Raw genomic sequence first — 19462 nt, 5'->3', positions numbered from 1 at the left:
GAAGCCTTCGGTAATTACCTAACGTGGGTAATTACCAAGGGCATAAGCCTTCGGTAAGTTCGAGGAAGATCTAAGGCACAATTGTATTTCTTATGAAACCAAACAAACTTGTATAATTTAATAACAACACTGGTACATATATTCTAAATGATATAAACATCAATCTGGATTATGTATTTTACTACTACAACTTGAAGAGAACCAAAACCAACATCAAGATAGGACTGACCCAGATACAGAAAATGAAAGTTAAGTAATGATTGAGACAATCAACAATTATACTGTGCACTATTTAAGAGACCTGACAAAAGTACAGGTTTTAATATTTCTCAGGATGAAGTTTTCACCATTATCACTAACTGCATATATAAAATCTAGTTTCCAATGACTAGTTTTCCTCACTGCTTCACATAACTTTGATGTCCAGATCAGAAGTGTCAAAGACAGGTAAAACTAGTTACCCAACTTTGTCTCATAGATCAAAATTTTATCATAATATTGCTCTTAAAAAGTTAGAAACAAGACAACTTAAAAAATATCATTTCCTATTATGTAAATGATGAAGATCAATTTCCTTTGACTAAATTGTCAAAATTGAGTTCCTATTATGTATATTTACTTCAGATCCCACTGTTTTTAGTATTTCTTGATATACGTTACATTAAGAATATATTGGTAAGTGTATGTATAATTTACTGGTATAAAAAAATACTGAATGCTGAGAAAATTTTTCAAGTTTTAAATTAACATTTTGAGGTTTAAAGTTCTATTAGGAATTAGTTTTTGAGGAAGTTTTTGGTTATTTTGAGCTAAATAGAACTTGTGTAGATAGTTTAGTCACTGTTTCAAGTATCTGTTGTAGATTTTCCACCTTTACTATTGCATTATTGTCAATTTCATGATGTGTATATATGTAGAAATTTCTGAACTGAGTAGAGAACTTTCCAACTAGCTTTTACACTCCTTTCATTGTTGGATAGGTATCTTATATGTTCAAACACTGTACACCTATTTTGGCACATTCTATACTTAGAGAGATTTGACCCTAATTGTTTGATTCTAGTGTGATCCACTTATGTAAGCTGCATTCTAGAACTTGTGGAGATTTTTGTTAATGCCAATTGTTTTGAGCACAGTTGAGGTAGCAAAGGAAAATGTAGTTAAGTTTGGTGTTGAAGAAAAGTAGGAGTGGTTGTTGTATTATGGTGTGAAAGGTGAATGATGAAGCGGGAGTCTTAGTGTTGATATAGGGAACTTGCAGGGGAGAGAGAGTGTTGGAAAATAAGAGATTAAGAAAGGAGAAGAATAAGATATAGAATGGAGAAATAGAAAAGAGAAAGAATAAATTAAGTGAAATAGAATTTTAGGCTGATTTTTATACTCTTTCATTGCACTCATAACACGATGATGGTGTTTGAGTCAAGATCCATGTTTGGGAAACTGAGAGAGTGGAGGCCAAGTGGCCTAGTATGAAATTGTGTAAATGGTAAATGAGAGAGGGAAAATAAAAGGTAAATGTAAATTTATTTCTGGTCATGGTGAAGGGCACACTTAACTGGTATAAAGGTAAGAAAAAGGAGGGTAATGTGTAGTGAGTACATTGTATGAATATAATATTATATTGAAGAAGAGGACTCACCCTAAAGAGAATAAAACCTCTATGCTGATGTTGATTTGGTTTTGAAGTCTGGGAACTTAATTTGTTAGTTCACTTAGTACTAATTTAGTTCTGAATAAGGAATTGTATTATCGAGCACTAAAAGAGGAACTTGTAAATCTTGTGCACGAGTTCTAACCAATCTCTCACATAATGAAATTCTTCCAGAACATACATAATGAAATTTTGAGCACTAAATGCTAGTCAAATGGCATCCAAAATAAACATAATAATTTCAATAGATTAACAAGGACAGAAAATAAGTAACAAATGACAGACCACCAATGCTCTGAAGCAATATTCTCCCAGTTGAAAGATACCAGAAATGCAGTTAACTACAACGGTGGAAGTTAGCAAACCTGCTAAAGAGCTCGACAACACCCTTTGCAATGGCATCCCCAGCCCCAATAAACCAGTACACCTCGACCACTCAACGCAACATCCACAACACGTCACCATCGCAATGCCCTTGTCACGCTATCCACGAAGAACGACCCCTGGTGCCTGTTGAGACCTCGGCAAGTGTACCGAATCGTACAAGTAATAAACTGGTAAGTCCGGAAATCGTTTTCCCAAGAGATTTGTTTTGATTCACAGAATGATTAAAGTTTACTAATTTAGCGATTAATTTTACAACACAAGTAAAATTTGCATACAGATGAAATTAAAGTGGTAAAAACAGATGAATTAAAGTTCACTGGGGTTGATTTTCAAGTTCATCACTCAAGTAATTTTTCTACTAACACAATTCCTCAAAATTAAGCATCAACATCCTAGGCGCATGCAGTCCTGATCTCTCAGATGACAGTTCAAAATCAATCAAACTAAATCCTAATCTCTTAGATAATTTAGTTATCAGATTTGCCTTGATCACAATGTCACAGATGACTAAAAATTTCCTCCTATGTCTAGGACTCGAAATCCTTTAGCAGTTCTATCCTAGGTCCGCGGTCTCATACATTTCTCAATGATTTAACCGTTCAAATAGCTCATATTCTCATCATAGGCATGAATAATAAAGATAGAACACAAAATTCATACAAGATCATGCACTAATATAGAAATTACAAAGAGTTTCAGAAATGTACTCTCAACCCCAGTGAAATGGAGTTCTAGCTACACATATACATCATAGAAGCGATAAAGGATGGATTGGATGGTAGAAAGTGTTGAAATTCCACTCCGGAGCACCCAAAACGAGCATGGACGCGAGCTGCAGAGTCCCCCCTAGCTTCTCCCCTCCAGAACTGACTGGTTTCTGCCTCTGGATCGCGTTTTTAAAGAAAGGACCTTAAGTGATTTTTCGCTGGGCGACGAACGTACGCTCGCTGGGCGAGCGTCCGTCGCTGAGCGAGCGTCCTCTGATCGCTGGGCGAGCGTCCACTTTTCGACCTCGCTGGACGAACGTCCAAAGCTCGCTGGACGAGCAAAACGTCCACTCGCTGGGCGAGCGTCCACTTTTTATCCTCGCTGGACGAACGTCCACTATTCGCTGGGCGCGCGTACACTTTTGCTCCTCGCTGGGCGAGCGTCCTCCATTCACTGGACGAGCGTTCGCTCGCTGGGCGACGAACGTCCGTCCGCTGGGCGAGCGTTCGTTCTGGCAGTTTGATCCTTATGGCTTCGACAATTGACGCTCTCCAAGTCTGTGATAGTATCCAATCCTTATTCTACTGCGAAATAACACACAAAAACACTCAAAAACATAATTAAACAATCAAAACTATTTTTACACCACAAATATATACTTTTCATGAGAATTAACACTAAAACTTACTCAAAAACACGACAATTTAAGCAACAAATATAAGCAAAGTTCACACCTATCAAACTCCCCCAAACTTATGTATTTTCATGTCCTCATGAAAATAAACACAAACAATAGAAAACGACCCCAACAAAGCAGTTAGTATTCCATCACATAATCTCTGTCACACAAGCAAGGATTGCACTTACACCTCCAAATATTCAGATCAAATGTTATAACTTATATATTGACAAGTTCTTGAATCCAAAATGATAAGACAACCAGAAAAAGAATAAAACAAATATGCTCAATCAGTGTTTACCTCCACCTGCAAGTGTTTACAACTTCAATTCACACTCAGATTGTCATCAACTACTTCATCAACTTTTGCAAGTCATCTCATATACACTTCAAACATTCTGATTTAAATCAAAAGGACTTTCTCAGGTTATAACTTGGCTTGGCTAGAAGGAACATGGTTTTACAAGGAAACAAAACAACACTAAAGAAGAGGAGAACAAGAACATATCAACATTGAAACTTTATTCATCAACTACCTCTTCATTCATCACATAACACATTTTTTTTTTTGAATTTTTCTATAACTTTGATACTTTATCATATTTACATGATACAATACTAAAATTTTTTTTTTTATCAGTTTAAGATTCAACTGATTATGATTTCCCCCAAACTTAATTTCTACCTATCTCTTGACAAATGTGTTTCTTGTTCTCTTCTTCTAGAGTGTTGGATAAGGTAGATTGTTTTGTAATAAGCTGAGGGTTCACAAAAAAATATATATAAGGCTCAAACAGGATAACAAAGGATGAGTATTCACATGTGGATAGTCATCTGGCCAAGTAGTTAATTTCAACAACAAACAATTGCCTTTCTCATTTCTAAACCAGAATGCATCTGTATTAATAAGAATTATGCAAAAATCGAATTCATAGCAATAACAACTTCTCACTTGCTTTCAAAGTTGTCTCAGTACACTCAGATATTCAACTTCTGGGTCACAATCAATCAGATTCAAGAACAACTCATATATAATCATAACACAAGTTCTAAAACTCAGATTTTGCAATAACAATCTCACAATCATGCCAGTTATCATGGACAGAATTCAAAATTCAAATTCAAACTTCGAACACACATTTCACAAACAAATCATTGCAGAAACATAATTCAATCCACACAACCAAACATATTCAGATTCAATCCACACAACCAAAATAACTGAAAACATAAATAGATAGAGTTAGAAAGCTGGGTTGCCTCCTAGTAAGCGCTTGTTTAACCTCTTTAGCTTGACACTAAGAAGCTCTCTGTGGTTGAGCCAACGGTTTGAAATCATCCTTCATGAATATTATATGCATGGAATAAGAAGAAGGACTTATTCCTTTCAGATCAGAATTTGACCAACCTACAGCTCCTTTGTCAACTTTCAAGAATTCAGTTAACTTTTCTCCCTCCAGAGTGGATACAACATTGCTGATGATCACATGTTTATTGTCATCTTTGTTAAGAAAAGCATACTTCAAATGTGAAAGTAGCAACTTCAAGTCCAGCTTCTTTTCTTTTATCTCTTTTTCATCAGATGGAATCTCCTTCAAAGCATCTAGACTCTGTATACATTCATCAATTAACTTCTCTTCATCTACAAGTAAAAATTCACAAGCATCAACAAGAGTTCTTTCAAGAGGTGATGATATGTGCATCGTCTTCTGTGCCATCATGCAGACTTCCTCAAGCTCATCAGTTTGAAAGCATGTATCTTCATCATTTGGGTGAGACATTGCTTCAAAAACATTAAAATTTACTTCTTCATTCTCAACTCTCAATTTAAGCTTTCCATCATCAACATCAATCAATACTCGAGCAGTCTTCATGAATGGCCTTCCCAAAATCAAAGGAATTTCTTTATCCTCTTCCATCTCCATGACAACAAAATCCACTGGAAATAAGAATTTGTCTACCTTTACCAGAACATCTTCTACTACTCCATGCGGATATTTGATCGATCTGTCTGCCAATTGTAGAGTCATGTGTGTGGGCTTCAACTCTAATTCTCCAATCTTCTTAAACATTGACAGAGGCATAAGATTGATGCTGGCTCCAAGATCAATTAACGCCTTCCCAATAGCCAGTTTACCATTGGTGCATGGAATTGTAAAACTACCTGGATCTTTAAACTTTGGTGGAAGCAACTTCTGAATGATAGCACTGCACTGGCCTTGTACTTCTATAGTTTCTTCCTCAATATACTTTCTCTTCTTTGTGAGCAAATCTTTCATGAATTTCGAGTAAGCAGGTATTTGTTTCAGTGCTTCTGAGAAGGGCATCTTGATTTCCAGCTTCTTGAAAATATCAATGAAACTCCTGAACTGTTTTTCCTTCTCGTTTCTAGAGAAAACCTTTGGATAAGGAAGAGGTTTCTCATACATCTGTTCTTTCTTTTTCTCTCCCTCTCTCTCTTTTTCACTTTCTCTATCCTCTTTCTCTTCTTCTTCATCTCCCTGTTTACTCATCTCATCTTTTTCTTCACTCACTTTTTTCTCAATCCCTCTTTCTTCCAGCATTCTTCCAGATCTTGTGGTAATAACATTGCAGTCTTCCTTTGGATTTACTTCAGTGTTTGCCCCAAAGTCCTTCACTGGTTTTTCTTCCAACTTCTTAGCTAATTGACCCACCTGAATCTCCAAATTCCTAAGTGAGGCTTCTGTGCTTTTATGGTTGGAAATTGATACCTGCATAAACTGCTGAAGAGTTTCTTCCAATTTTGAAGTTCTTTCTGTCAGAGAAGGTTGTTGCTGAAAGTTCTGTGCAGGTGGTCTGTTGAAAGGAACAACTTGTCCCATACTCGGATGAGGTCTCCATCCTTGATTAAAACTTTGACCTTGATTATAATTCGTCTGAAGACCTTGATTTCCCATATAATTTACTTCTTCATTAGACATGCTTTGCACTACACATTGACCATTATTATGATTTCCTCCGCATAATTCACAACTTTGAACCATCTGATGTTGAGTTTGAGAAACATTTCGCAGTTCTTTAGGTAGCTGAGATAACTTCTTCATTAATGTCTCAAGTTGCTGAGTCATAATCTTGTTCTGAGCTAGTAAAGCATCTTGAGATTGAAGTTGAAGAACACCTTTTTGTTGAAATTGAGCTCTCTCACTCTGAACTTCATTATCATTTGCAGCCATGTTTTCAATCAGTTCATGTGCTTCTTCAGGTGTCTTCCATCTGATACTACCTCCAGCTGATGCATCTAACATTAACTTTGTTTGAGATTTCAGCCCTCCAAGAAACAGATTTAACATTGTAGGCTCATCAAATCCATGAGTAGGGGTTTTTCTCAGTAGGCCTTTGAATCTATCCCATGCTTGACCTAGAGTTTCTTCAGCATCTTGTTGAAAAGACGAGATCTCCTGCTTTCCCTTATTGACTTTAGACTGAGGGAAGAACTTATTTAGAAATTTAGCAACCACATCATCCCAGACTGTCAAACTATTCTCTGGAAAGGAATTCAGCCACATTTTTGCATTACCAGCCAATGAGAATGGAAATAAGCTGAGTCGGATTGCTTCATCTGGAATCTGGTGAATCCTCACTGTATTACAGATCTCCATGAAAGTAGCCAAGTGAGTGTATGGATTCTCGTGGGATAATCCATGAAATTGATTGTTCTGCACCAGATGAATAAGAGCTGGCTTCATCTCCATGTTAGTAGCATTCACCACTGGTCTTGCAATACTGTTGAAGTGCAGAGGTCCTGAGAAAGTATTATAATCTGCAAGAGTACGTCTTCCTTGCCCAGAACCTTCTCCAGTGCGATTGTCTTCCATTTCTTCTCTTTCTTGATCAGATGAAGAGTTAAGATTTTCTTCAGAAATAGCAGAGGCTTCTCTGGATTCTCTACTTTGTCTCCTTCTTCTATTGTTGTTCCTTCGAGCAGTTCTTTCAATTTCCGGATCAAAAAGTAGATTTTCAACCTGTTCTCTCCTTCTCATACAAAACACAAACAAAAAAGAAACAATCCAAAAAGACACAATTTCTACAGATGATAACAATTATGCACAAGAATTCAAATATAATCACAATAAACACTTAAACAAAACATAGCAAAAATCAACTAAACCAGATAAACAACAAACAATCAACGAAAACAAAAACAAATCCCCGGCAACGGCGCCAAAAACTTGTTGAGACCTCGGCAAGTGTACCGAATCGTACAAGTAATAAACCGGTAAGTCCGGAAATCGTTTTCCCAAGAGATTTGTTTTGATTCACAGAATGATTAAAGTTTACTAATTTAGCGATTAATTTTACAACACAAGTAAGATTTGCATACAGATGAAATTAAAGTGGTAAAAACAGATGAATTAAAGTTCACTGGGGTTGATTTTCAAGTTCATCACTCAAGTAATTTTTCTACTAACACAATTCCTCAAAATTAAGCATCAACATCCTAGGCGCATGCAGTCCTGATCTCTCAGATGACAGTTCAGAATCAATCAAACTAAATCCTAATCTCTTAGATAATTTAGTTATCAGATTTGCCTTAATCACAATGTCACAGATGACTAAGAATTTCCTCCTATGTCTAGGACTCGAAATCCTTTAGCAGTTCTATCCTAGGTCCGCGGTCTCATACATTTCTCAATGATTTAACCGTTCAAATAGCTCAGATTCTCATCATAGGCATGAATAATAAAGATAGAACACAAAATTCATACAAGATCATGCATTAATATAGAAATTACAAAGAGTTTTAGAAATGTACTCTCAACCCTAGTGAAATGGAGTTCTAGCTACACATATACATCATAGAAGCGATAAAGGATGGATTGGATGGTAGAAAGTGTTGAAATTCCACTCCGGAGCACCCAAAACGAGCATGGACGCGAGCTGCAGAGTCCCCCCTAGCTTCTCCCCTCCAGAACTGACTGGTTTCTGCCTCTGGATCGCGTTTTTAAAGAAAGGACCTTAAGTGATTTTTCGCTGGGCGACGAACGTACGCTCGCTGGGCGAGCGTCCGTCGCTGAGCGACGAACGTACGCTCGCTGGGCGAGCGTCCGTCGCTGAGCGACGAACGTACGCTCGCTGGGCGAGCGTCCGTCGCTGAGCGAGCGTCCTCTGATCGCTGGGCGAGCGTCCACTTTTCGACCTCGCTGGACGAACGTCCAAAGCTCGCTGGACGAGCGTCCTCGCTGGGCGACGAACGTCCACTCGCTGGGCGAGCGTCCACTTTTTATCCTCGCTGGACGAACGTCCACTATTCGCTGGGCGCGCGTACACTTTTTCTCCTCGCTGGGCGAGCATCCTCCATTCGCTGGATGAGCGTTCGCTCGCTGGGCGACGAACGTCCGTCCGCTGGGTGAGCGTTCGTTCTGGCAGTTTGATCCTTCTGGCTTCGACAATTGACGCTCTCCAAGTCTGTGATAGTATCCAATCCTTATTCTACTGCGAAATAACACACAAAAACACTCAAAAACATAATTAAACAATCAAAACTATTTTTACACCACAAATATATACTTTTCATGAGAATTAACACTAAAACTTACTCAAAAACACGACAATTTAAGCAACAAATATAAGCAAAGTTCACACCTATCAGTGCCACAACCACAATCCAATATAGAATGACTTGCAAGGAATTGCAAGAAATTGGAAGCAAGAAAACAAAAAGCAATCAATTAAGGACCAATTGCCAAACCTAAAATTTACATGAACAGAACACTAACCTTACTGCAATCCTAGCGGCAACACTCTCCCAACTCCACGGCAGCCGCAATAAATGCCCTAATCACTGTCCACCAACACCCTTTAGGGAGAATCACTCAACAAAAGCTCCAAGCATACCTAAAATCGTCCAATGCGCCGCCTCAGTCACCAACTGTCCTTACACCGTCAATGACAACCGTTGTCCCGCCTCACTAACACGACCGAATGAAGGACGATAATGCAGGAAGAAAGGATGACGCAGTTACACCCTGAGAACAACAGCGACGACAATGAGACAATACGCCTGAGGAAACGATTCGCAGGGGAGAGGGAAATAGGGTTTGGTCGACGAGCTCGAAATGGGAGAGGGAAAGAAGTAGTTTTGGTTTTAATTCACGCTCAAACATATCGACGACCTAGGACCGTCAGTATTTAAAATCACCACTAAATTACCCATGGCCTAAGGCCCCTCGATAAAAGGGCCGCCGATATTTTTGTGCTTTTTTGGTAGTGATATACTACTTAACATCAATTAATCGAGAACCAAGGTCTAATGGTACATTAAAATTTTCAAAAATTTTCATAAATTGTGCTTTTTATTTATTAACTCACATAATAGGTTTCGGTTTTGAAGAAATCAATACAAATATAATGACATGGTAACATTTTTTAAATTTTCTGAATTTATAGGTCTCAGTTGTAAAATAATCGAAACATATACTACTTTTAACATCAGTTGATCGAGAACCAAGGTCTAATGGTACACCAAAATTTACAAAAATTTTCATAAATTGTGCTTTTTATTTATTTTTAATATGACCCTATAATTTTCTAGTATGATGTTTGTTTTTTTAATATGTTGGATATGTGATTATATGCTTAAATATATTGTATTGAATTAGTCTTAGTTTCTAGTTTGAGATTCAATATAAGAATTATTTATTATCTTCAAGCTTTTTGAATAAATGTATATTTTAAAACATTAATTTAAGAAGAGACAGTACTAATAATTTATAGATATTGAATCTTGAATTGTTTGATTGGACAGTTTAAGAAGATTAATCATTATTTCTGTTTGTAAATCATTACTATTGCATATTACAAACAAATGACTTTGTTGTAGTCAATTAGTTTGGACAAAATGTAATCGACATTGACAAATAAAAAAAGGAAACTTGAAATAAAATGATAAGGGAAACTAATAAATTGAATCAAACTATATTATTCCATTTAAGCAATTCAATTGTAAATTAAATAATGTCAATATCAATTATACTTCAATTAAGAGAGTGGCAAATAAAGAAGTTAATGTAAACAAAGTTTCATCTTTGCAAACAGTAATCATAATATAGTAGTTCAATTACTATATAAATACATACTTTTTTATTCTAAAAGGACCATAAAGTCAATCATGTATTGATAAAGCATCCCACATACAATAAAAATATCAAGTATCACTAATTGAGTCATCTTTGACTAAGTCACAATAAACATAAATTCATCGCAATAAAATTTAAATCATCAATAATTAAATATAATATAAATAATTACAAATCATAAAAGACCATGCTTGTCAAAGTCTAAGTCAATAACCATGTTCTATTTCAAAATTATTGGAGGCATCGTTACAATAAGTCCCTCCACATTTCCACGACGTTTGTCACTCTCCACATTATAAACGGTGGGAAACTTTTTGGGCAATAATTAATCAATTGACTTATCCGAAGACTTGTGAAAAGAAAGGTAACCAACACAAACTTTGGAATTTTTATATTTGTTTTGGTAAGATTTAGATTCCTAATCCAAAACATTCGAAGTTGTTCGCTCCATCATCTAGTTGCGTTGTCATCTCTTTTCTCCTTGTCCAAGCCGCGGGGGAGGGTGTCTACAAAAGACACTCCGACGTTCAAGTCAGTGACTATGCGTAATAATCTTGTAACAAAGATTAGTTATCAGAGTTAAAAGTTACCTATCCTCTTTGTCGGACAAATATTTATAAATTATAATGAGCTTACCGTTAGGTTTGACTCATTAATCACCAATAAATGACATTATTCCTATTAATTGTCAATAAATGACAATTATTTTCATTAACTCCCCATCAACGACAGTTATTATTATTGATTACCTTAACGGCTGCTTTTACCGATCGGTTAGCTGTTTGTCCGCTCAGTTAATTGGCCTGAGAGGTATCATCGGTCAGCCATGAGCCCAAAATAACTTAGAGGCTCTCTTGCATCTTTTTAGTAACAATATTAAAGCACAATTTTATATAAAAAGTAATCGATCAAATGTTTCCTTGAAAAATAGTGATAGAATTATAAGCTAATATTCAAAAAAGATAATAAAATTAAAAAAGTACTATGAAAATGAATTGTGTGGAGGTATCCAACCCTTTTTTTCTATCCAACCTTTTTTTCTATATTATCCTGTTTCGTATCCAACCTGGTACGGAGCTCCAAATAGTCTAGTGTATTTGTCCGTTTGTTTGTGAAGCTGACGATTTGTTCATTGTATAGAATAATGAGGTCTTTTGATAAGTTAATCTTTTAAAACATCTTCCAGTGCAAGATGTTGATCGAGCTGTCCTGGTCTTTAAGTCTTTGCTTATCCTGTACCTTCCTATCTTAGAGTTCGAGGTTTGGAAATCTTCATCCGTGAAGGTGACGAGCAACATCGTTCTTCAAGGCTTGTCAACTAAGTGGACAGTCTGGAGAGCACGAACATGGCGCTTCCAGGCTGAAGAGGAGGATCCGTCGCCCAAGAATCCCCCGAATATGGTGTTGATATGCCCATGCAACGGGCGATCTCTGTTGCGGCTCTTGCTTTTGCTCTGCCTTCTCTCTTGTCACTAGTGCAGTCAGGAGAAACGACAACAGTTATTTTCGATCATAGACAGCGGTTCTTGACCCGAGACATATAAGGGCGAGTCAAAAAGTCTACACTTTTATGCCTCGATTGTGAACTGAGGCAAAAAGGTGTAGGATTTCACCTCAGTTCAAAGGCAACCGATGCAGTAGGTTTTTTGTTTTTTATTTTTTTTTGGAAGTATGCCTTGGTTCCTTTTGAACCGAGGCAGTATGTAACACCCCAATTTTTGAAGTGTCACAGTGTAAATTTTTTTTTTGAAACACAATGTTTCCATAAAAAATTTATGAAAATTAATAATATTTATTCGATAAGAAAATGCGGAAGCTAAACATAACCATAAATGTTGTCTGTAAATCTCAGAATATCTCTAGCACATAAAAATAGAAGGTCTGAAAACTTTTCAATAATAGAAAATAATAATAAATCCCAACTCTCACAAGCTACTCCGATCCAGTCTTACCTGCATACCGTCTACCCTGTACAAGTACGATCATCGTAGGTGGAAACCACAACCACAACATTTCTGGGTGAACAACCAGAATTATCATATCACACAATAAAACAATAATCATATTAACTACAATAATAACCAAATCATAAACATATATTAACATCACAATATTGACATCACCACATTAACATCACAACAATAACATCACAACATTAACATCACAACTCAATGGTATACTTTCTCTACACTACCACAACACCTAATCGCCATAACCAATTCAATACGAGTCACACAACACCCTATTTTCGTATCACACAACCAAATAGAACATCTTTCCCGCATTACCCAGATGAAGAGTCATTACTACTAAACCATCCTCTTCCCGCATCACATGGCCAAAAGAGTCATCACTACTGAATCATCATCTTCCCGCATCACACGACCGAAGAGAATTTCTTTCCCGCATCACACGGCCGAAAGAGTCATCACCACTGAAACATCATCTTCCCACATCACACGACCGAAAGAGTCATCACCACTGAATCATCATCTTCCCGCATCACACGACCGAAGAGAATTTCTTTCCCGCATCACACAACCGAAAGAGTCATCACCATTGAATCATCATCTTCTCGCATCACACGGCCGAAGAGAATTTCTTTCCCACATCACACGGTCGAAAGAGTCATCACCATTGAATCATCATCGTCCCGCATCACACGACCGAAGAGAATTTCTTTCTCGCATCACACGACCGAAAGCGTCATCACTATCAACATCATCTTCCCGCATCACATGGCCAAAGATAATTTCTTTCTCACATCACACGACCGAAAGCGTCATCACTATCAACGTCATCTTCCCGCATCACACTCTATGAATATTCTTAATGACATACATTGGTCAACAATCACAATGAAAATAATACAATTCTTCTTACTAGCCTTTTTGTCTTTCAAACCAAGGTTTCAACGCTTTTATTAACGTAACCCTGCATGAGTTTGCCCCCCTCTTAACAATCTAAATCAATCATACACAATTACCAAATTCTTGTAACAACTCCTACATTAGATTCACTCTATCCATCTTACTCACTTACGCCCATCACAAAGATGTAACTCTCTTCTCTTTCAAAATGAATCCCACGTAGAACCCTTTTATTTTAATCTAACTGTACATGAAACCAAAATCCAATTACACCTCGTCTCCACTTACGTAACACACAAACATATCTAGATGTATATATATTTTTTTAGGAAAATGATATGTCGACAACAAATTTTTGCCAACAATTTGACAACGCCAGGTGGCGTCTTTGCATTTGTCAAATTTAATAAAAAAAAATAGAGAGAGGTTATCAGACTAAGGGCAAAATTGGAAGAAAAGTTTACAAGTTTAACATTTTTGGTTTCGCGGTTTTCATTTTTTCGCTCTCACCTCTACACTTCTTTCATCCCTTTTATCTTCTCTCTCGATCTAACCTCTATCTTCTCTGTCGTTCTAACCCTATTCTTATATTTTTTTTTCTAATTCGAAGTTTGGTGGCGGTTTGGGTGTCATGAATTTAATTCTTTTTACGTTATGTGTGTTATAATGAACAAAGGTGTTATATTGAAAAAAGACCGCAGAATATTAATAAGTATTTAAAATGTAGGTAATGGTTTCAGAAATGAATATAAGTTGTGGAATTTGTTGACCAAAAAACCATACAAGTGAATTTAAGGGTCAGTACTGGTTGAGAGGTTATGTTTGGTGACCCTAAGAAGTGTGGAAGAAGCCATTCTTACTGAGGGGACCAAGTTGGACAAGTGCAGAGCTAATCTGCAGAAAAAACATTGTCGTAATCATTTACAGTGGCCTCGTAAACGATTACACGAGAGAAATCACTGTTTTGTACAGAAAGTTGAACTGAAGTAGTCAGTTGTGGTGTCCTGGGTGATCATTGGCAAAAACTGTTAATTTAAAGCACAAGTCCACTTGTATTTACTTGGTGTTGGTGTTTGACTGGTGGTAGGTGATGGGAGGTGACCACAAAAAGTAGGGAAGAAGCCATTCTTACTGAAGGGACCAAGTTGGAGAAGTGCATGGCTAATCTACAAAAAAAAACACTGTTGTAATCGTTTACAGTGGCCTGTTAAACGATTACACGAGAGAAATCACTGTTTTTTACAGAAAGTTGAACTAAAGTACTCAGCTGTGGTGTCATGGGTGATCATTGGCAAAAATTGTTACTTTCAGGCACAAGTCCACTTGTATTTACTTGGTGTTGGTGTTTCAGTCGAGGTAGAGAGTGGAAATTGATGGGAGGTGACCCCAAGAAGTGGAGAAGAAGCCATTCTTACTTAGGGGACCAAGTTGGACAAGTGCAGAGCCAATCTATAAAAAACACTATGGTAATCGTATACAATGTCCTTGTAATCGATTACAGTGTCAAAAAAGGTGTAAACTTGATTTCTAAGGCATAGTTTGAAAGGTCTTTGAGTATAGATTCCAACAAAACAAGAATCAACTCATTTGGAGTTCGGTGGAGAAAGTTATGAGCAAAAGAACAAGCAAAGGTCAGAGTTGGCAAAAATATATGAAATGCTAACTTGAAAGAATAAACTGTACCAAATCAGATGTCCAAAAATTACAAATTAGTAGTCATTGGAAAGATTTTTGAGTCTAGTTTCTAATAAAAAAAGAATCATATCATTTGGAGGTCGGTGGGAAAAGTTATCAGTAAAATAGCCAGCAAAGGTCAAAGTTGACAGCATGTTATCTCACCCAAGTTGCTCACCTCATAAACATTGTTTTTTTTCCTCCATCATGGGGTGCCAAAACATTACTTCCCACTACTGAAACACCAGGACTAGCCTAAGAAAAGTGAAAAAGTGCTTAAAACTCACTTTTTTTGACAATGGTCACTCATGTTAACCTGACTGACTACCTCTGTTGGACTTTCTGTACAAAATGTAATTTTCTCTCGGGTAATCGTTTACAGTGTCCTTGTAATCGATTACAGTGTCAACAAAGGTGTAAACTTGATTTCTAAGGCATAATTTGAAAGGTCTTTGAGTATAGATTCCAACAAAACAAGAATTAACTCATTTGGAGTTCGATGGAGAAAGTTATGAGCAAAAGAACAAGCAAAGGTCAGAGTTGCCAAAAATATATGAAACGCTAACTTGAAAGAATAAACTGTACCAACTCAGATGTCAACAAATTACAAATTAGTAGTCATTGGAAAGATTTTTGAGTCTAATTTCTAATAAAACAAGAATCACATCATTTGGAGGTTGGTGGGAAAAGTTATCAGTAAAATAGCCAGCAAAGGTCAAAGTTGACAGCATGTTATCTCACCCAAGTTGCTCATCTCATAAACATTGTTTTTTTCCTCCATCATGGGGTGCCAAAACATCACTTCCCACCACGGAAACACCAGGACCAGCCTAAGAAAAGTGCAAAAGTGCTTAAAACTCACTCTTTTTTACAATGATCACCCATGTTAACCTGACTGACTACCTCTATTGGACTTTCTGTACAAAATCCAACTTTCTCTCGGGTAATCGTTTACGAGGAGGTTGTAAACGATTACCACAGCCTTTTTTCAACACTCTCAGTCATCCCTTGCACAGCTTGGTCCTCCAACTAATGAGGGGTCACTCCACACTCCTTGGCCTCACATCACATCACCAACCACCCTCTCCCACCACTGAAACACAAGGACCAGCCTAAGACAAGTGCAAAAGTGCTTAAAACTCACTTTTTTTGACAATGGTCACCCCTGTTAACCTGACTGACTACCTCTGTTGGACTTTCTGTACAAAATCCAATTTTCTCTCGGGTAATCGTTTACGAGGAGGTTGTAAACGATTACCACAGCCTTTTTTCAACACTCTCAGTCGTCCCTTGCACAGCTTATTCCTCCAACTGATGAGGGGTCACTCCACACTCCTTGGGACATCATCACATCAGTAACCACTCTCTCCCACCACTGAAACACCAGGACCAGCCTAAGACAAGTGCAAAAGTCCCTAAAACTCACTTTTTTTGACAATGGTCACCCTTGTTAACTTGACTGACTACCTCTGTTGGACTTTCTGTACAAAATACAATTTTCTCTCGGGTAATCGTTTACGAGGAGGTTGTAAACGACAGCCTTTTTTCAACACTCTCAGTCATCCCTTGCACAACTTGGTCCTCCAACTGATGAGGGGTCATTCCACACTCCTTGGCCTCACATCACATCACCAACAACCCTCTCCCACCACTGAAACACCAGGACCAGCCTAAGACAAGTGCAAAAGTGCTTAAAACTCATTTTTTTGACAATGGTCACCCCTGTTAACCTGACTGACTACCTTTGTTGGACTTTCTGTACAAAATCCAATTTTCTATCGGGTAATCGTTTACGAGGAGGTTGTAAACGATTACTACAGCTTTTTTTCAACAGTCTCAGTCATCACTTGCACAACTTGCTCCTCCAACTGATGAGGGGTCACTCCACCCTCCTTGGCCTCACATCACATCACCAATCACCCTCTCCAACCCTTGAAACACCAGAACCAGCCTAAGACAAGTGCAAAAGTGCCTAAAACTCACTTTTTTTCCAATGGTCACCCCTGCTTACCTGACTACCTACCTCTGTTGGACTTTTTGTACAAAATCCAATTTTCTCTCGGGTAATCGTTTACGAGGAGGTTGTAAACGATTACCACAACCTTTTTTCAACACTCTCAGTCATCCCTTGCACAGCTTGTTCCTCGAACTGATGAGGGGTTACTCCACCCTCCTTGGTACATCATCACATCACTAACCACCCTCTCCCACCTTGAAATATCAGGACCAGCCTCAGACAAGTGCAAAAGTGCCTCAAACCCAGTTTTTTTGACAATGGTCACCCCTGTTAACCTGACTGACTACCTCAGTTGGACTTTCTGTACAAAATCTCATTTTCTCTCGGGTAATCGTTTACCAGGAAGTGGTAAACGATTACCAGAGCATTTATTCAACACCCTCAGTCATCCCTTGCACAGCTTGGTCCTCCAAGTGATGAGGGGTCACTCCACACTCCTTGGCCTCACATCACATCACCCCCCACTCAAATTGTCATTCAAATGAACTGGTTTTGACATTGGTCACCCATGTTACCCAGAATGACCACTCAAACACCAACATCTTACAAACAAGTCTGCAACTTAGGAGACACTAAACTTGACCACATTCTGAAATCCACAAACCCACAACTCATAATAACAATGGTATTGAAAAAATAAAATATGAGACCAAATCAAACAAAAACTCAAATTTTATATCATTGAACTAAATTCGATACATTACACTTTGTTTTCTTAATCTATTTACAATGATTACAATTATCATTTACTTTCAATTAATCAACTAAATACACATATCACCCATTTTTTATTCTAAGCACTACGGTTCCGGTGTATGGAGTCCTAAGTGCTCTTTCCTTGTAACGAACCCTAACATACGTCTTCAAAGGTTGTTCATTTCCGTCAATGTCAGTAGGGGATACAAAACAAGTGTTCACGGATGGTTCTGTACGAGACACACTTTGTCCAACGTCATCTTTGTTTTGCCTTCTTGCCTTCTCTTCAGCCAATTGTGCCTCCAAACTTGCAACCCTCCTTTTTTAAGTTCTTCAATTAGAAATTCTTGGTCCTCTAAGGCCCGCATAAAAGTTTCTCTGCGAAACGCGACCTTGGACCTTCACGAGAAGGGACCTTCGTCTCCAATGAAACAGAAAAAGGGGTATTTTCGGATTTTCAGTTAAAAGAAGGGTTACAGACTTCCATTTTGAAGATTTTTATAAAATATTATTTTTAAAACAAACCAATGAAAGCACGACACGTGGCGTTGTAAAAAATGTGTTAAGAAAACGTTGTTGGAATATCGCGGTCCATTTTTTTATACTATCACTCCCTCAAGTGGGCCCCACACCAATCTATCCACTTTTTAATACACTTTTCACCATTTTCCATGGTCTCTCTTTCCTACGTTACAACACCACACTTTCTAATTCTCGCACACAATTATTCACATCTAATATAATATTACACCTTCTCTCTTTCACTTTATTTTACCAATTAATGTATGCGGGCCCCCTTACTCAAAAACTTAAAACTCATATCTCCCCTGCACTATCAAACCCCAAAAACCTCACCCCTTACGTAACCTTNATTTTGCCTTCATTAAAACCTTCTTAAATCTCTTAATATAAATATCAAATTCACATTGATTTAGCTGCTTAGCAGTGGATGAGTAGTACAAAAATGTAAGGGATAAACAGTTCACTGAAGGAAAATAAAGTTAATAACAACAACTTTGTTTTGGTCAGCATTTACTTGAATATCAACTTCACCAACACATTTGTGTGCATGGCTCCACAATCAAGCTCCACATATGTCACTCTCCAATGCTAATAATTGAAGAGTTACAAAAATACTTATGGTGATCTTATACATTTATAAGAAATAAATCAATTTTATAACATGTAAATGAATATAAATTTTATTTTACATTGTAAAATTAAATTATATTTAAAATTTATTTTTCAAAATATTATTAGAGCTATTCAAAATTTATTCTACGAGAGATTTTTTTATTTATTGGATCAATCATACCATCAAATCATCTATTAATATCTAGTCATACCATCAAATCATCTATTGTGTGTATATACTTTAATGTTAGAAGAATATATTAAATATCTCCAACAACTAGAAATAAAGTAAATTTATATATATTTATGGATGTTGAATATTGTAACTCACGTAATAAGAAAGTAATGTTTCAATATCACCAATAATTGTCTTGGTTTTTCTTTTATTCTTCAAAATATATTAGGCCACTACAATCCCTTTTTCATTGGACTACTAATTCTATGGATAAGGAGAGGTTTGCAAGGTTTACAAGTATAATCTATCACAATTATAAGGTGATACTCATTTTTTCCTCTCTACACGTTTAAACATGTTTAATTCAGGTATGG

At 37.1% G+C, this 19462-nt stretch overlaps 1 protein-coding gene across 1 annotated transcript; it reads right to left on the bottom strand.

Annotated features, from left to right (window-relative positions):
* Positions 1 to 4723: 4723 nt before the first annotated feature.
* On the bottom strand, positions 4724 to 7426 carry LOC148205827 (uncharacterized). The gene has a single exon (XM_088105447.1). It carries the CDS (start codon positions 7424 to 7426, stop codon positions 4724 to 4726), a length of 2703 nt encoding a protein of 900 aa, XP_087961573.1.
* Positions 7427 to 19462: the final 12036 nt, after the last annotated feature.

This window comes from Vigna umbellata, chromosome 1 (assembly GCF_029865625.1).
Source record: "Vigna umbellata cultivar VRB3 chromosome 1, Vumbellata_1.0, whole genome shotgun sequence".
Taxonomy (NCBI): Eukaryota; Viridiplantae; Streptophyta; class Magnoliopsida; order Fabales; family Fabaceae; genus Vigna; species Vigna umbellata.
Note: the sequence above shows the minus strand (reverse complement) of the source record. Positions and strands in the feature narration are given on the sequence as shown.